A 24,677-nucleotide genomic window follows, 5' to 3' on the forward strand; every position below is an offset into this window, starting at 1 on the left:
AATTGGCAGACTCAGAAGAACGATCCCAACGAACTGGACACTTATCAACATAGTGACCCTGCTCACGAAAAATTTGACAGCGAGGAGTGTAAGAGCCACGACGACCAGAGCCACCATTATTGCGACGCTGACGAGATCCACCGTTAGAGTTACCGTGATTTCCACCACGAGAACCTCCACCATAATTGCCACGGTTGCCACTATTGGAAGACTGATTTCCAGAAGAGCGAGTCTGATTGCTTGCATGGAAAGTAGCAGGTGGAGGAGTCACTGATTCCTCAAGGGAAGCCTGAAAAATAGCATGGCTCTCGACCTTACAAAGAATGTCAGTAAAGAGAGGTTGGGGTACCTGATCAAGCTGACCTGTGGAAAAATTTGCATATGAGGGGCCAAGACCACGAAGAAACCAGTGAACTTTGTCATCATTAGCCACAGGAGCACCAATAGCAGCCAATTGATCACAAATAGTGCAAAACTTCCGTCCATACTCAAAAACGGAGAGGGAACCACGACGCATTAGTTGGAGCTCATCACGAAGACATAGTTCACGGGCCTTGCTGTGTGAAGCATAAGCAGAATGTAGAGCAGTCCAAACATCCCGGGCAGTGGTAGCACTAAGAGTCTCAGATAAAGCTTCCTCAGTCAGGGATGAGAGAAGGAGACTATTGACGTTTCGATCGCGAGCCTGCCACTGAGCAAAAGAAGGATTTGGACCTGGAACAACATTACGCAAACCAGGGGAAACAATCTGTGGCACAAACTCCGGCGGTGGATCAACTGTAGGATCAACAATGTCATAAAGATTTTGATTCTGAAGAAGAGCGGTGACCTGTTTACGCCAGAGGAGAAAATTATCTGGCTTGAGCTTCACTGTAATCATATGAACCAAAGTGTTAAATGACATCGTGGGAGTAGTAGTAATATCAGCCATAAGGAAATTGCCAACTAATCAGATATGGCAATGGTGAGTAATAACAAATCAGGCCTTAAATAAAAGATGACCAAAAAACTTCAACGCTGGCCAAAGAGAAAAGTGGCCAGAAATAATAAATAAATAAAATTGGAAGAAAGTTATCCAGAGGGAGCCAATAAAGCTTGTGCAGCGCAGATACCAATTGTCCAGGAAGCCAATAAAAGTAACAATTGACGGTGGTGATCCAGAAAAAAAGCAAGCGGTCAAAAGTCAAAGCTGGAAGAGAAAAGTGATGAAATTCAAACCGGCGTGAATCCCAACAGCGGACGGCTGGCGGCTGACGGTGAGATAGCAGCGCATGGAAAACAAGGTCTGGTGGAGCAGAAATCAGAGGAAGGTGGCAGAAAGCTGCACAGCAGCACTGGAAAATAAACAGTAGGGAAAGAAGAAAGTGGCGGCAATGTAGGTTTGGAGACTAGGGTTTCACCCTAAAATCTGATACCATGTAAGATTGGATACTCTCACCACAAATTGTGTGTGAGGTAGACAATGTTATCTACAATAAAGAAAGTACAGAATATTCTAAAGAATATTCAGAAACATATTACAAAATATATTAAATACCCTTGAAACATCAGGGGTCAAAAGTGTTTTTTAGCCAAATAGATATTTTACCATTGATGATGTCTATATATTAGAAATTTATCATAATATCTTGATATTATATACTTATTAACATTTTTATATATCGGAGCAAATTGACTTATATAATGAGTCAAAGTTTTAAGTCTATTTAGAAATAGATAAATAATGTATTTTAATAACTTAATATCATATTGGCTCTCCGACTCTAAGAAATCAACATAATATCGTTTAGTTTCATCTCTACCTAGTAACTTATAATATTATAAGTCTGATTGTTGAAAAATTTATTTTAGTATAATTTAACCCGTTAGCTTATAAGTTTGATAGCTTTTGTACAGATAAGTTTGTTAGCAAACGTAAAACACTTGTTGTGAAATAGGTCTTTAAATAGGCTACCAGGCCAAGTCAGGCTTTCGAGAAAGCCAGACCAGGCTCGAATAAAAGCCTTTGATCGGCCACAAGTCAGGCTCAAGCCTTAAGATTTTTAAACAGGCTAGGCGTATTTACACAAAGCCTACCTAGGCCCAGCGTATTCCCACCCCTAAATTCATGCGTTATGCACGGATGGGATAAAAATACTTTGACGACATATATCATACAATTTTCATATTTTCTCTCTTGTTTTTCTTTTTTAATTATTTGAGGTTTTTTTCTAATTTTAGTAACATTTCTCAAGTATTTTGTTTTTGCGTCCCCATCCTTGACCCATCTCGATCGGGATTTCAGATACAAGAGAGATTCATTGAGTTTCGCTACACTCCAAAATTAAGATTGCAAGTGTTTCCTCAATAGGATGTCTTCTTGATTTAAGCCTTCTTCCCCCGCTTTTCTATCAAGACCTTCTAGTTTACAAGCTATTTCCTTCCCTTCTCGATTCAAGTCATCAAACACCTCAAGGTTTCAAGCTTTCAAGCGAGCCTTGAGAGCTTTAAATTTTTCCATTAAGACAATCGACCCCATCCTTGGAATTGCAACCTATTCCAAACATCTCCACAAACACTTTCAGTCTTTGGTCCTCGAGCCAACAATTTAAAGTATGGATGGCTTTTGTTCCCTAATTATGATTTGAGTTCCAGACAATAAGGGGACAATGGTCGGAGAAGTCTCTACTCAAAATCTGCTGCTAGGTATTTGGCCACACCCCCAACCAATCAGCAGAACCAAGTGAACCTCTGTCCCGTCAAAAGGACATCAGCCAGCTCTAGAGAGTTTATAAAGTCATTAAATTCTACCATATCCTTGCGAAAGAGATTGGAACCATAACCGAAAGGGTTGCTTATACCCCTTCTTTATAAAGTCATACTGGTTGGTGTCTAACTGTTAAAGTTCTTGCAACTATCCCCTTTTTTTATCAGCTAGAAATGAATTTATAAAACAAATATAACGGGTGCTTGAACCCAAAATATAAGGGTAAGATACAATAATAGAGCAACAACTCATAGCTATTATGGACGATGAAGACATGGTGAAATTATTCCTCTACACTGCTAGATCTTCATCCTTCTAATACAAATCAGAACTATTGTTATTATAGTAATTGTGGTCAGAACGTCCATTTTCCACTCTCTAACGTCCACTGCAACCTTCTAAGTAAGTCTCATACCTTATAACAGTCATATGCTCAAGACTAAGTATAAAGGGATTCTTTAACTTATAAGGAGACGATGAATCGATTGTGAATTTGTTCTCTAAGAACAGAGATCTCTAACTCCGATCGGTTGTTAGCTTTGAGAATTTTGTGACCACAGATAGTTCTTGTACATTGAAGCGGCGACTGTCAAGCTTCTTAACTTGAATGATCCATATTCTGAACTATTGTTCAGTGGAGAATCAAGATTTCCATCTCATGATTCTGAGTTGAGATTCAACTCAAAGACATGTTAAAAAGTAGAATTAATCTTTTATAATCATGTATGGTTTGTTGGCACTTGAATGTTATAATCCGAGGACTAACGCTTTCTCATATCTGAGTTAAATCTCTTTTAATTTATGTTTTCTTACTTTGCAATCAAAACAACCAACCCCCGCTCCCCTTAATTGTTTTTGTTTACTCTGTTTTCAATCAATTGTTCATCAAGTCCTTGTGAGATAGATCCTGGTGTTCAACACCTTGTAATGCATTTAAAATAGAATACTTTGACACGCATTATGACAAAGAGAGTTCGTCAATTATAATAAATACTATTGTGTCACTAAATAATTTAAAGTATTGTCTAGTCATCAAGCACTGTTAATTATTGGATGAAAAAATCACAAAGGGACTAAATTTGTTTGATAATAAAAATTATAGGACTAAAATTAAACGAAAAAAACTAGGGAGATCTAAATCACCCGAATAGTACAAGGGAGACCAGCAGTACAATTAAGCATTTATTCTTTAAATCAAAACACACATTACATTTTGTACTTCATAAACTGACAATTTTTCTATGTATCAAGGAAGGATGGGTTGAACCATTAATGATCGAATGAGACTCTGAATTTCAGGATCATGAATAGTATAGCCATCTCCTCGCTGGTATGACCATATTGCTACATTTACAAAGGTTCTAACAGTATTTTTAAAACCTTGGGAGAAAGAAGAATTATGAGTCGCTTCATTAAACTTCTTCCATGTTTTATGTATCACTGATGTTAAATGCTCACGAGCTTCTGCTTCAGGAGCTCCACTTTGGTTCATGTAGCATTGAAGTGACTTAGCAACATCACCCGTCGCATCTTCACGCTGAAAATTAAAGTGGTAAAAAAATTAGAGAGAAGATAATATTGATTGTGCAAAGAATGAGAATGGGAATGGTAATATACTTTATATGTTCCAATATCATTAACCATGCGGAAAATCTTTCCCGCAAAACAAATTATGTCTGGGTACTCTTCCAAATTTTTTATCTCCTCCTCTTTGAAAGAATTTGGAATTAAGAAGTAAGTATGAGTGAGTAAAAGAGGCACACTTGAGGAAGTCACTCCATTTTGTATGTACTCTTCAAAGCTTGGCGTATATCCACTATGGTACCACTTCGCTTCATTTAAAAATGCTTTACATAGATTTGCCCACTGACCAAACAAGTTAACAATTAACATTCTTAATGAATTAAGCACATATTTTTAGGTGTACAACTTCAAACCGAAAATTGATAACTAAGAGGGATTGGATAAAAAAATTCTTACCGCTTTCATTAGGTATGAAGTGATATTAATATTGTACCCGTTCTTCTCTGGATATTCGGAAGCCATTTCATTGACTAAGTTATAGGGTGCTTGAAAGCATGTTTTCATGTAGTCTGGGAGACTATCCATGGAACTTAGATCACACCTATATTCACAAAATAAATACTAGTAGTAATTATTGATGGTGTAAAATTTACAAATGATAGATATGGACCATTAGTGAGGAGCGACTATGCTAACCTGTCAATTACTTCTGTGAAACGCTCTAGTTCTTCCAAGGTACCATACACATCATAAACATCATCAATTAAGGTAATAAAGGAAATGATCCTTGTCATATGTTTTCTGAAAAAATCAAGATCCGGCCTTGAATTTGCTCCCAAGGCCCAAATGTAGTTATCAACCAACCTTTCTCTAAAAAAACTCAACTTTTCTCCAAGTCCCCCTTGATTCCACCATCTTAAGTAATTTACAAAAGTAAAAGAGTTATGAGATTTAGTATAAGGAAAATAAAATATAATTAGTTTTGATTTGATTTTGATATAATATAAAAGCGCAATATAAGTATCATACTATGAGAAACAGGTATGATAAACTTGTGAAAAAGAAACATGATATACTTTATAAGATTCAAGAATTATGACTCTGAGGTGGATTTTAATCAAGAATCAACTGTAATGTATCAATGAAATAATTGACATATCACCTGGATGATTCCTTGAGTTCTTCTCGATAGATTGCTTGAGAAATGTTGAAATCCAATTTAGCTAACTGAAGTAAATCTGGAATCATGTTTTCCTTTTTTTTGGTACACATTAATGAACCACCGAGCCTCGAACTTAGGAACTCTCCAATGTAATGGAAAATCTAAAGCATGATTGATTAGATCTGATATATAGTCACATTTACCCTCCTTCAAATATTCTTTTAGAAATTTGGAGGCAAAATCTTTTAATTCATTCAATATATTTTCATCCTCGAATGAATGAAATGAGGCTTCATACAATGATAACAATCCCTCCATATTAGCGTGCTCGCATTTCTTGAGATTTCTATTTTCATCTTTAAAGCGAATAAAAATATCTGTAATCAAAAACTATTACGCACATAAATACACCATCATTTTTATAAATTTCCTAAGTGAAATACTGGAAAGTAGTACAAACCTGAAGATATATCATAGCCATGTTGTCTTAAGAGTCTGAACTTGAGTGATGTGGCATATAAATTCTTCTCTTCATTATTCGAGTTTTCTGTTTTATAGATATTGTCCAAGACATTTCTAATTTCATTCGGGTAATGATACTCCACTCCAAGTCTTTGCAATAAATCAATAAATTCAAGTTGATCAAGCTCATTTTCTACTTTGCAAAACATCATCCTCACCTTTTCCCTTAGCACACTGTTGGCCCAATATTTTGGCCCAAACAAGTAAAAAGCACAGCCAGCCTAAAACACACGAGGCAGTCAAATTTAGACTAAGGAAAGGAAAGGAAAAAGGCACCAAGTTAAAAAGGCAGTCGAATTCGACAACGGGAGCCATTGCTACAAGCATGGGCACGTTTAACACGTGCAACATTGACCAAGTCAGATCCTCACCACGTTGGTGAAACACGTGGCCAAGAAACGGTTGAAGCAGTTGAGGTCCACGACCTCCACCACTGCACAAAGAACTCCCGGAACCAACTGCAGATCGTGGGAAAAACGGGTTAGACCCACTAACCCATCCAAGAAGAAGGAAAAACCGCCAAATACACGCTCTATAAATGGAAGAATTCAAGTCAGGAAAAGGGGTTCCCAACTCAACTCTGAAAAATTCACTAAAAAGCTCTAATGTTCGCATCAATGAGACTCGAAGAGCAAGACGTGATGATGAAGGAGTATGTTGCAGAACCACATGTTTATCTTTACTACGTTTAAGCTCGTCGTGTTATTTGTTAATTTCCTAGGATTCACCAGTTCTGTTCTTTAATTTCTTGTCGAAATTTATATTCCTTGCAGTTTCTTTGTCGCTTTGTCACACTTTGATCTTTATGTAATTGATCCTTATGAAATGAAATCCAGTTTCTTTTGAATTGTTCATCGTTGTCGAAAAACGCCCACTCGCACACAACACTTTGGCAAGACGTTTTCCCAAAAGGACCCTGAATCTAAACTTCCTTTAGTCGAACTAAGAGGATATTTGTTTACCAAAAATCAGCGTAAACAAATTGGCACACCTGGTGGGACCGTTTTTGTGAAAACTAAGTTTTACAGAAGCGTTTGTGTGTTTGGTCTATTTTATTGCATGCTACCTGGTATTTGTTACTTGCTTTGCTTGTGATTTACGTTTTATATGCACCTGAGAAGTGGTAAGACCGTAAGTATGGCAAGCAATCGAGGAAGAACCTCTCCCCAAGGGTCTAACGTGGGCAATCAGAGCAGCCCCGGGGGAAGTAGTGGTAACAATAATGAAGAAGTGTCTACTGGGATGGGGCCTGGCACCAATATGCCAACCCAGAACGTGGCAATTTCTGCAATTACATAAATGCCTGTATCTACATCAGTGCAGGCACAAATTGTTCCAACGGTTACAAGAGGAGACATGCCTTATGGTATGCCTACATCTATAATGCAGGGCATACAAGGCACGTATTCGACGTTCCCTGAGAACGTTCCCCCATTTAGCATACCCCCCTTTGGGGCAAATGGGACAATGCTAAATTTAGGGAGTTGAGTTAGTCCTCCTGGCCCCATTCCTGGGTCCAGTTCACAAATTTATTTGTCTACAGGTATAAACACTGGTTCACTTCAAGCCATTAGGCAGCAAGTAGATGATAGTAACCATGAAATGGTTAACATGCTATCTCGTCAGATAGGTGAACTAATTAACCCTGTGCTCCAAAATAATAATGCCAATAATCAGCATTTGGCACGTCAGATGGATCGTTTGGCTACAGCCCTGGGGGCACCAGTCGAAATTCAACCAACACCAGGGGTTAACCAAATCCCATTGCCTAACCATGTCCCTGCCCCTGTGCGCTATCAAGCGCCACAACACCAAGATATGGGGGCAAACCCTTTGTTTAGGGGAAACGATGCAGTGCAACCACCACTGCAAAATGTGTATATGGTGAACAGAGAAGAACGCGCTGATGGTGTGCTAGAAAGAATTCGACACCAGAACGCTGGGGGGCAACAAAATGTTGCTGCTGTAGTGGAACAATTGTTGAACCAACATGGTTTCAACATGGGTTTCGCGAATAGACCCCATTTTGTGTCAGCCTTTACAGAAGAGGTTCTCGAATCAGAACTTCCTCGAGGCTGGAAGGTCCGCAAATTCACTAAGTTCTCTGGGGATTCAGGAGAGTCTACTGTAGAACACATAGCCAGGTACCAAATCGAAGCAGGGGACTTAGCCATCAATGAAAATTTAAAAATGAAGTACTTCCCGAGTTCTTTAACTAAGAATGCGTTTACCTGGTTCACCACCCTCGCCCCGAGGTCAGTCCACACATGGGCCCAATTGGAAAGAATTTTCCATGAACAATTCTTTAGGGGAGAATGCAAGGTGAGTTTGAAAGATTTGGCTAGTGTCAAAAGAAAGCCAGCAGAGTCCATTGATGATTACCTAAACAGGTTTAGGATGCTTAAATCTCGATGTTTCACTCATGTCCCTGAACACGAGCTAGTTGTCTTAGCTGCTGGTGGTCTAGAGTATTCTATTAGAAAGAAAATCGATACTCAGTACATTCGAGATATGTCTCTACTCACAGACAGAGTGAGGCACATCGAATTACTAAAGGCTGAAAAGTCCGAAGAAAGGGCCAAGACTACTAAGTGGCCAAAGAAGGAAAAAGTAGCGTACATAGATACTGACCCAGTGTGTCAAAATCCATGTGTTTATCGAGAAGTCCCTGCGGACGTCGACTTAAATGATGTCAATCTGGCTGAACTTCAGCCAGGCGATCCTTATGTTTGTAAAGCATTGAAACCATATGAAAACAAACTTGGGGAAGAAAACCCCAAGAACACGATTCCTGCTGTGAAAACTTATACTTTTGATGTGACCAAATGTGATGCAATTTATGATATACTTGTGTCTGATGGTTTGCTTGTGGTCCCTAAAGACCAAAAGCTTCCTTCTCCTGAACAAAGGAAAGGGAAGAAATATTGCAAGTATCACAACTTTTTAGGTCATTGGACCTCACGGTATGTTCGTTTCAGGGACCTTGTACAGGGGGGATTGGATTCAGGAAGACTCAAGTATGATGAAAAAGCCAAAGGCCAAATGAAGATTGACTCTGATCCATTGCAGGTAGCTGAGGCCAACTATGTGGAACCTTTCTACATTGGCATGGTCGACATTTCTGAAAAGCTAGATCTGGGCCTGACACTTGGGGGGCAAATGAAGGTATGAAAAACGGTAGAAAGGAGGGGTTTGAATAACGTTTTCAAGATAAAACTTCCACCTTAAAGATTTTAACAAATCTTTTCGAGAACTAAGTGCTAAAGATGAGAGATAGAAAAGCACACAAGGATTTTATCCTGGTTCACTTGATAAATCACTCAAGCTACTCTAGTCCACCCGTTAAGGTGATTTCTTCCTTCTTAGAATGAAGGCAATCCACTAATCAGGTATGTGTTACAACTGCACTTGAAACCTACAAGTGACTAACAATACACTGACTTAGCTCACACTAAGATTCACTCTCTTAGTCTTCTCTAGGATCCGATCAACCTTGATCTCCTAAAGGAAAACTATACAACTGTATATGAAGTTCTTGTTTACAAAGAAAGTGCTTCTAAAAAGCTTATTGTAAACACAATGAAATTCAGGATGAAAGAAAGCTTAGAAGGATTTGAATATTTCTTGCGCGTGTGTGAATGCTTCTAGCCGCTTCTTTCAATCTTCAGTCACTATTTATACTCCAAGAATTAGGGTTGAACGTTGCATGGAAATGCTACCGTTGGAGGGCAGTTCTGGAAATTCCAGCTTCTGCTGTGGCTGAGAACGTTAGGTAGGTCGTCAGGATAGTACATATGCTTTTGTACTTGGATAGCGACTTGACCCTTAAACCTAGGAGACTTCTGATCAGGGGAATGCTTCATGTTGGAACTTGTGAAGCCGGTTGATCAGAGTCAGAGGGAAAGCACAGATCCTCTGACCGTTGTATCTTCTGATTCTGAACTCAGAGGGAAGTACATGGTCTTCAGAGTTTCTTGCTTCTGGACATCAAAGTCTTCACTCTTCAGAGTCTGGATTGTCAGAGTCTTCTACACCATTAGAGCTTCTGAGCCTTCAGAGTCTTTTGGTTGTCAGATCTTCTGGATCTTCAGAACTTCTGGTGACTGAGTCCATATCAGAGCTTGTAAGACTTCAGATCTTCTGAAGCTTTTCCACAGTTCAGAGTGAACATGGAGATTGCGAAAGCGTTGCTTGGGTCACTCTTTAAGCACAGTGCTTCTGATTTGTGTGAGACTGAATCAAGGTCAGAGCCTGTAAATAGCACACTCAGAAAAACACGTTAGAGTACCATAATTGTTCATACTCAAAAGGTTAACTTGTAATCATCAAAACATAGAGTTGTACTACTAGATCAAAACTTGATCTTACAGCAAAGGAGGAGAACATTGCTGTCGACGAACCAGAGGTCGAGAAAGAGGTGAGCTTAGAGGAGGTTTACCCCAAGGCCGGAGAAACTCTTGTTGAGTTTTTGTCCCGGAGCAAGGATGGCGAGAAAGAAGTCATGATGTGCCCTCGATGCAGCGCCGTCTTCGACAAGTCTGCAGCCAAAGCCTACCAAGATTCTGAAATGAAAAGGCATTATCAGAACAAAGTACATGTGTCTAGAAGGCTGAAATATCCCCACGAGGAGTGGGTTGAGAGAGGCCAGGAACTCGATGGCCATAAAGACCAGAAGCCGAGAGGTAAAGACAAGACTTACGTCCCTGATGCTGGGTTACCAAAAAACCAATGGTTCAGGCCAGCGCCTCCAAGGCCAAAACAACACCAAAAGTGGCAGAAAATCGACTTGGGCCAGGGATCCTCTTACATCAACAATTCTCGTGTGTCGCGAAGCTACTCCTATGGCTCTGGAAACTACTACACTCCTGAACAAATGACCAGGACTCAGTTCAGACGTTTCCTGAGGAAAAGGAAAGCGGAAAGGGAAAGAGGTGGCAAGTCCCGTTCACTTTGGGACATAAAGCCAGAAGACAACCCTCGCAATGAACCTAGTGTGGCGTCGATTATCAATCAGCTGGACCACGCCATTAAACAAGGAACAACTGTGCCACCAAACCCGGCCAAGGAAAAGGGGAAAGATGCTGTTGAAGATGAGGATGAAGACATGCTCGAAGATTTTGACGACAGTGATGGAGAAGACCTCAACATCATCTGCATAGTGTCTATCTTACCTGCTGAATTCGACAGAATCTCAGAGGTTACAGAAAGCGAAGAAGATTACTATGTCGAGGAAGAACCAGATGACAACCCTTTGTGTTATTATGTTATGCAGAGAGGATTTGTCGAGGATGAGAGAGCTATTTTCCAGAGGCCAACCGAGCAGATGAAGAGCCATTTGAAACCATTATTTGTTTGGGCCAAAGTCGAGGAGAAAGGAGTTAATAAAGTCCTTGTCGACGGGGGAGCTGCAATCAACCTGATGCCTGGGTTTATGCTAAAAAAGTTGGGTAAAACTGAAGCAGATCTAATCCCACATGATATGGTACTTTCTGATTATGAAGGAAAGACAGGTTCTTCCCTGGGGGCAATCATGCTGAATATAACCGTAGGAACGGTGGCCCGCTCCACATTGTTCATTGTGGTTCCTTCAAAGGCCAATTACAATTTGCTGCTGGGAAGGGAATGGATTCACGGCGTGGGGGCAGTGCCCTCGACTTTGCACCAACGTATATCCATTTGGAAGGCTGACGGAGTCGTCGAAAATGTACAAGCAGATCAAAGCTACTATTTAGCGGAGACAGGCTACGTTGGTAAAAAGAATTTTGAGAAGAGCTTAGCCACAATTGCTCATTTGGAAACAGTGGCCAATCAATATTTCAATCCATACTCAGAGTACTCAGTGACGTTGGATTCCATCCGGGGGCTAAACCTCAATGAAGCTTGCAAACCTGATGCCATGAGTGGGTGGCACAGTGATGAAGAAAAGGATGCCACTACTGAGTGGCAAAACAGTGGTAAAAATGATTAATTCGAGCATAGCTCGAATTTCGGCTTACGCGGCTGAAAATAGAGTAAGAACGGCTTTAGAGGCCGTGAGAATGGCCAAAGAAATGGCTAGTAATGAAGCCAATGTCTCAATCCTGCCCGTCGAGACGACACTTCAGGACGAGGCAACAACAAATAAGGATAACACGTGCCAGGAAGAAGGCGAGCAGAGTGTCGAAGAATTCGAAGACCTCCGCAATTTAAGGCTAGATTGCATTTATGATGATAGCCCATTGGGTTTTGAGAAACCAGTGATCGATGTTTCCAAGAGAATGGAAGCGCAGGACCCTTTGGAAGAAGTGAACTTGGGAGATGGCTCAGAGAAGAAGCCAACATACATCAGTGCTCTTATTGACCCAGAGTTAAAAGATAGGATGGTGAAATTACTCAAAGAATTCAAAGACTGTTTCGCTTGGGATTATGATGAAATGCCAGGACTTAGTCGAGAACTGGTGGAACTGCAGTTACCCATCAAAGAAGACAAGAAGCCAGTCAAGCAATTACCCAGGAGGTTCCATCCAGATGTGTTGGTAAAAATCAAGGAAGAAATCGAAAGGCTCCTCAGGTGCAAATTTATCAGAACAGCTCGATATGTGGATTGGTTAGCCAACGTGGTCCCAGTGATCAAGAAGAATGGAAAGATGAGGGTTTGTATCGACTTTCGCGATCTCAATGCTGCCACTCCAAAAGATGAATATCACATGCTTATTGCTGAGATGATGGTGGATTCCGCTGCTGGTCATGAATACTTAAGCTTGTTGGATGGTTATTCAGGCTACAACCAAATCTTCATAGCAGAAGAAGATGTGTCGAAGACAGCTTTTCGATGTCCTGGTGCCTTGGGGACATATGAGTGGGTGGTCATGCCATTTGGGTTGAAAAACGCTGGTGCGACCTACCAAAGGGTAATGAATACCATTTTTCATGATTTTATTGAAACTTTCATGCAGGTTTACATTGATGATATTGTGGTGAAATCCCCATCAAGGGATGACCATTTGTCCCATCTGAGGAAATCCTTTGAGAGGATGAGGAAATATGGCTTAAAGATGAACCCCCTTAAATGTGCCTTTGGTGTTATTGCAGGTGATTTTTTGGGTTTTGTGGTGCATAAAAAGGGCATCGAGATCAACAAAAACAAAGCTAAATTCATTCTCGATACAAGTCCTCCCACCAGCAAGAAGCAACTGCAATCGTTACTGGGGAAGATTAACTTCCTGAGGAGATTCATTACCAACCTTAGTGAGAAGACCAAGTCATTTTCCTCGCTTCTTCGACTAAAGAAGGAAGATGTGTTCCGCTGGGAAGCAGAGCACCAAAAAGCATTCGATGAACTCAAAGAGTACCTGTCCAACCCACCTGTAATGGTACCACCCATCAGGGGGAGGCCAATGAAGCTGTATATCTCTGCCACAGATGAAACCATTGGAAGCATTCTGGCTCAAGAAGATGAAGATGGCAACGAAAGGGCCATATTTTACTTGAGTAGGGTGTTAAATGGCGCAGAAACTCGATACACCATGATCGAGAAATTGTGTTTATGCTTGTACTTCTCTTGTGTAAAGCTGAAATATTATATAAAGCCAATCGATGTAATAGTTTTTTCTCATTATGATATAATAAAGCACTTGTTATCCAAACCAATCTTGCATAGTCGAATTGGTAAATGGGCTTTGGCCCTAACCGAATATTCACTAACTTATGCCCCATTAAAAGCAATTAAGGGGCAAGCAGTTGCTGATTTCTTAGCGGATCATATTGTGCCTAAAGAAATCGTAACTTACGTGGGCATACAGCCTTGGAAGTTATATTTCGACGGTTCCAGCCATAAAAATGGAATCGGAATCGGGATGTTCATCATATCCCCGCAAGGCATCCCCACTAAGTTTAAATTTAGGATCAAGGATAATTGCTCGAACAATGAAGTTGAGTATGAGGCATTGATATCAGGCCTCGAGATCTTGCTAGCTCTAGGGGCAAAGAACGTTGTCGTAAAAGGAGATTCTGAGTTGGTGATAAAGCAGCTCACCAAAGAATACAAGTGCGTTAGCGAGCATCTAGCCAAATATTATGTAAAAGCAAATAATTTGTTGGCTAAATTCAACGAGGTTGGAATAGGTCATGTTCCTAGAATAGAGAACCAAGAATCCAATGAATTGGCGCAGATTGCTTCTAGGTATATGGTAGATAAACTAAAATTGACAGAGCTAATTAAGATCAAAGAAAACCTGAGCCCTTCGGATCTCGACATTATGTTTATCGATAATCTAACCCCCAACGATTGGAGAAAGCCAATTGTCGAGTACCTGCAGAACCCAGTAGGGTCAACTGATAGAAAAGTCAAGTACAGGGCTCTAAGTTACACCATCTTAGGCAACGAGTTGTTTAAAAAGAACGTCGACGGCACATTGTTGAAATGTTTAAGCGAGGACGACGCATTTATAGTTGTATCAGCTGCTCACGATGGCCTGTGTCGTGCTCACCAAGCAGGGGCCAAAATGAAATGGATTCTATTTAGGCAAGGTTTGTATTGGCCAACTATCATGAAAGATTGCATTGAATATGCAAAAGGCTGTCAAGATTGTCAAAAACATTCAGGAATCCAGCACGTGCCAGCTAGCGAATTGCACTCTATTATCAAGCCATGGCCTTTTAGGGGATGGGCAATAGACTTAATTGGCGAAATTCACCCAGCCTCATCAAGGCAGCACAAATATATCATTGTGGCAGTCGATTATTTCACTAAATGGGTCGAAGCCATTCCACTACAGAACGTGACACAAGAAACGGTGATCGAGTTTATACAAAACCATATTGTGTATCGGTTTGGATTACCGGAGTTAATTACGACGAACCAAGGCACAGTGTTTGTGGGACGCAAAGTGGCAGCTTTTGCAGAATCCTGGGGGATCAAACTCTTAACCTCGACCCCTTACTACGCTCAGGCAAATGGCCAAGTAGAGGCGGCCAATAAAACCCTAATAAGCCTAATCAAAAAACATGTGGGTCGAAAACCAAAAAGCTGGCATGAGTCTTTAAGCAAAGTCATGTGGGCTTACAGGAATTCACCAAGGGAAGCGACAGGAACAACGCCTTTTCGACTGGCCTATGGCCAAGAAGCCGTGCTGCCTGCGGAAGTATATTTGCAGTCGTGTCGAATTCAAACACAAGAGGAAATCCCAAGTGAAATTTACTGGAATATGATGTTAGATGAATTGGTTAACCTCGACGAATAAAGGATCTCGGCACTAGACATTTTAATGAGGCAAAAGGATCGCATAGCTAAAGCATACAAAAAAAAGGTTAAAAATCGATCTTTTGTCACAGGTGATTACGTGTGGAAAGTTATCCTCCCGATGGATAAAAAAGATAAAGCCTACGGGAAATGGACCCCCAATTGGGAAGGGTCATTTACAATCGAGAAAACGTTACCTAATAATGCTTACGTGATTAAGGAATTGAGCAATCAGCGTCAATGTGTTACGATAAATGGCAAGTATTTAAAAGCATATAAGCCAATGTTGCACGAAATTAAAATCGAATGAAACATAAGCATTGAAATTGCCAAATCACATTCATTGATCGGAAAAACATTACAGGTATGGCAAAATACAAATAAAACTAGAAGCCTAAAAAGGAAAAATGGCTCTGTATCCGTCATATCTAGCTTGCATGGGTGCTAATCGATCCACCAGCGCCACCATCTGACCCTCAAGTCGAGCCTTCTTTTGACGAGCAACCAGGTCTTCAAGGGAGGCTGCAGATATCTCGACGGCTAATCGAACAAGACCTTCCGGATCTTGTTGATCCAAAGAGGCCTGGAGAAAATCGAATTTCTCCCTCCACTCATCTATTTGGTGTTACTGAAAGAACATCATTACTGAAAGCTCCCGGAACTTTTCGAACAGAGGCTTGGCTTCCAAGAGAAGCCCCTGGAATTCCTGAAGAGGAATTCTAACGCGCGCGATGATTGGCCTATGAAGCAGTTGATCAATGAGCCTTAAAAGCTCATCGAGGCCAGCAGAGGAGTCATACAGGTTCTGGAAAAGGTCATCCTGGAAAGCCAAGTCCCTGATACGACGAAGAATGATTCTACTATCCATGGTTAAGGGTGAAAGGTTCTTAGATTGCAGGAAGAAGATGAAAATGGAAGGAAGAGGAGTTACTGGTGAAAAACGAGTAAAAAACGGCTCCATTTATAATAGGGATGTAACAAACAGCCGCATTAATGCAAGCATGCAGTTACCAAAGCGTCAGCCAAACACGGCAAACCACGTCAGCACCACCGCAAGTGGAGGAAGTTCTTAAGTCGTTGAACAAGAACGTGATAAAAAGCGTTATAAATTATCGTGGTTTTCAAGGAAACTTAGAAGATGAAAGGTTAGATTAAGCGCCAAGTTAAATGGTGTGAAACTCAGCAATACAATGCAGGAAGTAATGTAACAAAGACTGAATCGACAATAAAATGCAAATCGAAAAATAAAGCATGTCGAGTATCGCCAATACAAATTCATTCATTGATCAGAAGTCAAATAGAGTTACAGGAATGATTGTTACAAGATTGGCAACAAAGGCCACAATAGATCCATGGCCACTACAATAAACAACAATTATGAAACCTAAATCCTCGACTTGAAGGCTTCAAGCTGAACCCCGGCAGCAGCAATCCTAGAATCCAAGCTTTGCTTCACGCGCCGCTCCGCTGCAACCTCTTTAGAGAGTTGAGATGTCGATAACATCACATTTGTGCATTCGGCAGCTAGAGTATTCAGCCGGGAATTCACAGCCGGGCCTTCATCAATCAACATTGCCTTCTGCTTCTCGAGCCTTGCCACCTCCCTTTGAAGCTCATCCAGTCGAGCATCAACACTTGACAACTCATCTGCTATAAGAGCCTTCCTAGCAGTCAGCTTGAGAATTTCATCTTTTGCAGGCAAGAGTCCATTGGTGTTGGAAGCCACTTGTGCCTGTTTAGTCTCGATGAGTTGTTCCACCGCAATGGCTTTGTCAAGTGTGGCCAAGATATCGACCAAGAGAGTCTGAAGCTCGACGAGAGCATCTGCCCGAATTTGGTCGAATCGTTGGCCCAATAGGAAGGCAAGCAGCTCTTTAACCTCCTGGCCTAATCGAGGGTTAGCTCGAACCCCGTCGATGAAGCCTTCATCGAAAACCAGCCCTTTCAACTTGCCAAAAGCCTCTTCAATCTGGCTATCATTAACCACTCCGCCAGACTGAGCAGTCTCAGTAGTTTCAGCTTGGCGTGGCGGAGACTCGAGATCCAAAGTGCCATCAAAGAAGCTCTGAAAGATGGAAAGAGGATCCTCGACTAAAAGAGCACTAAGCCTCTCACTAGAGGTATGGGAAGAGGCAGCCGTCTTAGAAGAAGCTGAACCTCCCTTAGCATGAGGAGAAAGCAAAGCGACCCTGGTACCTTGTTGAAGTTGCTGAGGAGAAGGTTGAGGCTGTTGGGGAGAAGTTTGAAGCTGTCGAGGAGAAGGTTCAGAATGAGTTGAGGCCAGAACATCAGCCTTGGGTGGGGGCATCACACCAATCACTTGGTCAGGCTGAATGATTGGAGGCACTTGACCCTCACTACCCTGCACCTCATCATGTGGTACATTTTCTTCACGAGCAGGGGAAGGCATGTTCTGCATATCCTGCGGAGGAAAATTAGAAAGGTTATCTCGACATTCTTTGGTATAATAGGGTTCACAACCAGGATGTTGTCAGGCAATTGGCTTCGAGTTAAAATAGAATGTCAGCTTGTCCCACACAGGGTCTGGCTCAGTAGAGTCTAAACTCGAGCTAGAGGACTCTAAACTGCTTGAGGAGCTAGACAGGACAACTTGTGGGGGTTTAGAAGAAAACCACGTGGCTCGAGGTACAGCCATTTTAGACATGCCAACCCTCTGAAGAATAAAAGTAAAAATGATTGAGAAAGAGGAAAAGAAAGCGAATTGAGACAAGATGTGAACTAATGATTTACCTTAGGGCCAGATTCTTTGAGAGGACTGGAACTGGTTGAACTCTTGGAATGGTGGGAAGAAGAGCTGCCAGATTTACGACTAGACTTCTTCCTGGAGGTCTTCTTCGCCGGAGCCATCTCGACAGGAATCGGTGTAGTACCTTGATGCAGAGGGCTGGAAGCCTGCTGATCAACACCTTGATCACCACCTTGCTACATTTCCTCACGCTGGCTGGCTGACTTAGCCGGGGAGGGATTTCCCACAGTAAGTTCACCAGCACCTTTAGCCCTTTTTTGGCTTGCAGAAGTGGTAGAGGTGGCCCCTCGTTTTCGACTCTGAAACAAAAAACAAATGATCACAAAGATATACATGTCGAATAAAGGTCAAAGTTTCACAGGTTTCAGTATTACCTTAGGCATCTTGAGCTTATCAGCCAGAGTAACATCATCATCATCATCCTCAACTTCGACAGTAGCAGAAGTCACCCGAGGAGAAGCTTGAGGGGTCGGTCGCGGAATCGGCTCAGCTACAAAAGGAAAACAAAGGAAAATTAAGCCATAAGTATCGCAAAGATGCCAGGTCGAAATGATTACCTTGACCAATAAGCGTTCTTATCGATATGTGGTTGAAGATTTCAACCGGCACATGGAGAGGGTAATTCCATAGGTAACGCTTGGTCCAGGTCACCCGCTTCCGAGGGGGCAGTGCACTATGGTAAAAGTTTTTGATACTTACATGATCAACCCACTTAGGAAGCACCACCGGACAGGCCAAAGCATACTTACAAGTAGGCAGTGGTGGGAACCTAAAGCTTGTTTTTCGAATAATGAAAGAAAGACCATCCTCATTAGAGGGAATGCTCAATCGGGTTTTCTTGGCTTTAGCTTCCCACATTTGCCTTAGAACTTGGGCTGCTTTGGCAACCGTTTCCTGAAGTCGAGGACCCGGAAAGTATACTACACCGAAGAATTGTTGAAAAGCGTTGATCTCAGATGTATGCATACCTTTGGTTTTCTTTGGGGCCTGCTTCTGCAAAAGAAAAATATTCGTTATGCGCCGGAAGCAATCTTCAATTGGCGTCGAAATATCATGCCAATAAGCAGACCACCACACCTTAAACGCCTGGGTGACGTAAAAGGATGGAGTAAAACTGAAAGGACTAAGACCAAGCAGCTCCTCCTCGTTGTAGTAGCTAATGGTACTGTCGAAGGCACTACGTTTGGTGATGGTACCAGGATAGAGGACGAGGGATTTGTCGAACAAAGTATTGGGCAAATCCTGGCTCAGCCCAAATTGTCGAGACACAAGCTGAGGATTGTAACCACAAAGAGTGAAGTCATTACTGGCAAAGTTGATGGTCAACACCCTGGGAGATAATATAGTCTGCCAAAGCTCGACTTGATGCTGAGAGAGGTTCTCTGAGCCAGGAAGATTGGGGTAAGAATTCCTTAGCCATAGAGGGCCACAAGAAGGTTTGTGATACGACGCAAAGCTCGAGCGGAAACGTTTCAGCTCGAAAAACATGGTGAAATACTTCTTAAAGTCAACCTCGAACGTGGAGGCGTCATAAGAGAGAGTGTGGGCTTCAAGCCTGAAAGCATCAACCCTTGTGTTAGACACCACAGGAGGGGGGTTCTTGGCTGGAAGAAACGATTCGAAAACCGCATTCATCCAAAGTTGAAGGAGCCAGAAAGGACCAGCTACATTCAAAGACGCAACCTTAGGATCTCGAATGTCGGCTATCGCTTCATTGATCATTTGGTAAAGATTGCCAAGTACAAGCCTGGCCATGGCGATAATTCGACCCTCATGTAACAGATTGGCCAAAGGAAGAAGTTTAGCCGGAATCCTCAAGGATTTGGTGCGGAACACATAAGCAGAAAGCCAATACAGCAGAAATGCGACATGCTCAGCATCGGAGACTTCACCATTCTCAACATAGTGATCTTTAATAAACTTACTAAAAGCGATGTTATCCGTCGGAATGGCGATAGGATTGGTGGGAGCAGCAGAGGAATGGTAATCATCACCCACCACCCAAAGGCCAGTAATGGCAGCAACATCAAGGAGAGTGGGAGAAAGCATCCCAAAGGGGACATGGAAGCTATTGGTAGACCGCTCCCAAAAGAAAAGAGAACTTAAAAACATAGCAGGATTGTAAGAAATCGGCGACCTCGACAACTGAATGAGGTCGAAAATTCCAGTGACTTTCCAATGCCCAGACTTACTGGCCTCCACCCTGTCGAGCCATTTCAGATAGGCTCCTTCACCAGCAGTTGGGTTAGGAGGCGCAGACCTAAAAGTCCTTTTGGGATCTTTCAGAAAGGGCAAGCGGTAAGAGGGTCGAAATGCAAGAATAAGCTCATCCCCACGAACACTGGGGTGAAACTGCTCGTAACCCTCAGGAAGACTGTTAGGCCTGCCCTTCTTCGCCTTCTTCAAAGGGCCTAAAATGGCACGTAGATTGCCATTTACAGAAATAGGAATAAATACCTGGGATTTCCAGATAGCCCGTTTCTCCACTTCGTACGGCGGGTCTGGAATGGGAGTGCGTTTGGCCTCATTCATCTCACACGCAGCGGCCAAAGGAATGACATTGTCAGAGCTGGAAGCCTTAGAAATGTTCAGAGAGTGCACCAAGAAAGCAGAAACCAAACGATTGAAGATGATCACAAGCAGAATAAGGCAAAAGCTTGAGTGTTTGAAAAATGGTAAAGCTTGCAGAGGGCCAACAATGGCGTATTTATAGGCAAATGAAGAGTCGGACGTGAAGCTGCATTATAGGATGGTGTATAAAAATTTTTTGAAATCCAACGGTTATTTTATTATATAACCGCAAACCCTAACATAAAGGCTAGAAAGGGGTCATGTTTACCCTAGAATAGAGACGGCAGACGACAGACGAAATCAGACGCCAAAGCTTCTGATTGGAGCAAAAGTCAAATGACAGGATCTCTGATGAGACGTGAAATCAGAAAGCTAGAAGTCGCAAACAACCATTAGACTTCATTCGAAATTCACGAGCAAAAATGCTTGATCTCTCCAAGATCTGGTAGTCGAGAATCAACATTTTTGGGGGGCATCTGTTGGCCCAATATTTTGGCCCAAACAAGTAAAAAGCACATCCAGCCCAAAACACACGAGGCAGTCGAATTTAGACTAAGGAAAGGAAAGGAAAAAGGCACCAAGTTAAAAAGGCAGTCGAATTCGACAGCGGGAGCCATTGCTACAAGCATGGGCACGTTTAACACGTGCAGCATTGACCAAGTCAGATCCTCACCACGTTGGTGAAACACGTGGCCAAGAAGCGGTTGAAGCAGTCGAGGTCCACGACCTCCACCACTGCACAAAGAACTCCCGGAACCAATTGCAGATCGTGGGAAAAAGGGGTTAGACCCACTAACCCATCCAAGAAGAAGGAAAAACCGCCAAATACACGCTCTATAAATGGAAGAATTCAAGTCAGGAAAAGGGGTTCCCAACTCAACTCTGAAAAATTCACTAAAAAGCTCTAATGTCCGCATCAATGAGACTCGAAGAGCAAGACGTGATGATGAAGGAGTATGTTGTAGAACCACATGTTTATCTTTACTACGTTTAAGCTCGTCGTGTTATTTGTTAATTTCCTAGGATTCACCAGTTCTGTTCTTTAATTTCTTGTCGAAATTTATATTCCTTGCAGTTTCTTTGTCGCTTTGTCACACTTTTATCTTTATGTAATTTATCCTTATGAAATGAAATCCAGTTTCTTTTGAATTGTTCATCGTTGTCGAAAAACGCCCACTCGCACACAACACTTTGGCAAGACGTTTTCCCAAAAGGACCCTGAATCTAAACTTCCTTTAGTCGAACTAAGAGGATATTTGTTTACCAAAAATCAGCGTAACCACACACTTACTTGATTTTTGTAAACTTCTTCCTACATTAATTTATCAAGAAGACATTAGCCTGATCATCATAAGGAAGCATTTGTAATTTCATGGCGATTTTTGAAATTGAGAAATATAAAAAAAAAAAAAAACCTGATACTCTTATTTTTTTAAAATAAAAGCATACCTTATATTCAGTACTCAATGATTGGATATAATCATAACTCCAAGTTGAAGGTTCAAAATTTGCAGATCGACGAGTAATTGTTTGATTAGTATTATAAACTTTAAATGATGCCTTGGGTTGAGTTCCACCATGGAGATTGAAGCTTCTCTTTTCTAGATATGAAGACTTTGTTTCGCGAGGTAAAGGCAATTTAGCAAGGCTAAATGGGAGAGAAGTAATTTGGAGGAGAGCCATTAGAATAACAATCTAAATATTAAAATAGTTTTCTTGGCTTTATGTTGCTTTGCTATACTATTGATAAACCCAAAACCAAGCTTATATAGGCAGTGTAGTGACCCTACTATGATATTATATATTATACTATAATATTATACTTTACATATTATAATGGTCAAATAAAATAGATATGGAAAAAATATTATAATGAAATATTATTGTATATTATAATATATCAATATTTTATATTATATTATTAAAGTATTTATGTTATAATATTATTTTACATAAATAAATTATAATAGTATAATATATATATATATAATATTATAAATTAATAGTATTCAAATATGATAAAATGTTTAATTAGTTATTAATATTTTTCTATATTATTCATTAAATGAATTACTAACAGTGAAAATTTTGAATATCTCATTTAAAAATAAAAATTATAGTCATGTTGTCAATTTTGTGAGCCCAACAATGTTGGATGCTCATGGTAGCATGTTCTTGTGGGAATTTAAGGGAATTGATGCGAACACTCTTGTGAGCCAAAACAAAAACATTATCAAAATTTTATCTATTAATCATATTTGAGAAAAAGTTTAAAAGTAATAAGGATAAAACTAAGTGAACGTTAAGTTGACTTGACCTTAACATTAATAAAATATTAATTAGTAATTATATGAATACCAACTTTAAATATTTTCAACTCTCTTATTTAAAAATTCAATTATATTAATTACTCATTATATAAAAATTCAATTTCTGATTTTAATATTTAGTATTAAAATAATTTAAACTGATAATCACAACTTTGGGGAAAAGTTTAAATCCTTATCATGATGATAATAATAAAAATAAAAATAATAATTTTTACTGTAAAATAATAAAGATATTATATAACATTGATATTAATCATAAGTAAAATTGACTTGACCTTTATATTAATAGCAATATTAATTAGTAGTTAATAACCTTTTATATTTATACTAAGTTCTAAGAAAATTCAATTTCTCATACATTAAATTTGTGATTAATATTATTTTTATTTTTATTACTAATAAAAATTAAATGATTCTTAAATAATATATTAAATTAGCTACTATTTTTTATATATAATAACTGTATTAAGTATTAAATTTATAATTCCAAAAAAAGCTTTTCATAAACAATAATTGAAATAAAGTATAAGGGTGAAATTCACTGACTTATACATTAATAAAATATTAATTATTTGTTTATTGTCAGATTAATTTTTTTTGAGTAAGTCAGTATTATTATTATTATTTGTGTATTAATTGGGTTCATTTACCATACACAAGAAAATCTTTGTGCAAAGTTACACAAGTCTCATATTTACTTGTTATTGTAGGTTTCCAGGTCATCCATATTTTTAATTCAAAAATATAAATATTAACTTCCTCCTCCTTCCACCACCTTCCTCCTCTCAACAACCTCCATGCTATCCGCCAATGGCGCCGCCGCCGCCGCCACCGGATCTTCTTCTCCCTCCCCCACCAATCACCTCCCCTCCCTTCCTCCACCACTGACTCCACCCTGTTCCTTCTTTCCCCTTCTTCCTCCTTCCCCTATAACCCAACAACCCCACCACCGAAAACCCCCACCCAACAGTACAACTACCACCCGACTTTGGAGGGTTCCACATGCCCAGTAACTAATCTCCACCATGCTCACCCCTTTCATACCCTCCACCTCCTTCCTCACCTTCCTCTCGCATCCATCGCAGTCCACCTTCACTTTCACCACTTCCGCCATGTGCATCACACAAAATTAACACTCAGCAGTTTCTTCTATTTCTCGCAAATTCAATATTTTCCTATTAATCAAAGAAGAACTAACTTTTTAATTTTAATTTATGGATCAGAATGATGTGAGGTGAGATCTATAAAATATGTACTGCAATTGTTTGCCTTTTTGTGCACAAGAACGGGGGACCTGGTTCAAATACAAGTGCCATAGTTACATGGTCGGGTTATAAGGTCATCAATAGTTCAACACTTCTACTAAGGCAACTCAATACACAGTTGGGGAGTTCAATTCACAGTTGGGGAGTTCATACAAGGTAATGATTGGTTGTGCTGTTGGGTGGGAATTTTCGGTAATGGGGTTGTTGGGTTTAGGGAAAGGAGGAAGAAGGGGAAAAGAAGGAATGATGGTGGAGGAAGGGAGGGGTGGTGATTGGTGGGAGAGAGAGAAAAAGATCTGCTGGCGGCGGATAGCATGGAGGTTGAGAGGAGGAAGGTGGTGGAGAGAGGAGGAAGTAAATATATATATATTATTTAAATTAAAAAAAAATGACCGGCTCATAACCTACAATAACAGGTATATTTAGGTTTGTGTAACATTGCACTAGGAAAAACTTGTGTATAGTAAATGAACCCGTATTAATTATAAAATTTATCATACACATAACCAAAAATAGAAATATAATAAGTAATTAAACTATTAATTGTCAACAATAAAGTACATAAAATAT

At 40.4% G+C, this 24,677-nt stretch overlaps 1 protein-coding gene and 1 pseudogene across 1 annotated transcript; both read right to left on the reverse strand.

The window, feature by feature from the left end:
- Window positions 1–3,992: 3,992 nt before the first annotated feature.
- On the reverse strand, window positions 3,993–5,064 carry LOC130744158 ((-)-alpha-terpineol synthase-like). The gene is made up of 4 exons (XM_057596347.1): window positions 4,967–5,064; window positions 4,727–4,871; window positions 4,388–4,612; window positions 3,993–4,283 (listed from the first exon to the last, which is right to left on the reverse strand). The coding sequence occupies exons 1-4, from the start codon at window positions 5,062–5,064 to the stop codon at window positions 3,993–3,995; spliced, it is 759 nt and encodes a 252-aa protein (XP_057452330.1).
- Window positions 5,065–5,428: 364 nt separating this feature from the next.
- On the reverse strand, window positions 5,429–22,195 carry LOC130744159 (myrcene synthase, chloroplastic-like; annotated as a pseudogene).
- Between the last annotated feature and the right edge of the window lie 2,482 nt (window positions 22,196–24,677).

Source organism: Lotus japonicus, chromosome 3 (genome assembly GCF_012489685.1).
Source record: "Lotus japonicus ecotype B-129 chromosome 3, LjGifu_v1.2".
NCBI lineage: Eukaryota > Viridiplantae > Streptophyta > Magnoliopsida > Fabales > Fabaceae > Lotus > Lotus japonicus.

Bases quoted from the DNA above. Each gene is read 5' to 3' on its own strand.
- LOC130744158 (XM_057596347.1), bottom strand. From the start codon at position 5,064: ATGACAAGGATCATTTCCTTTATTACCTTAATTGATGATGTTTATGAT. The intron at 4,872-4,966 runs GTTAGCATAGTC...TTGTGAATATAG, and splicing joins TTCACAGAAGTAATTGACAG to GTGTGATCTAAGTTCCATGG. The intron at 4,284-4,387 runs GTTAATGATATT...TTTAATTTTCAG, and splicing joins CGGGAAAGATTTTCCGCATG to CGTGAAGATGCGACGGGTGA.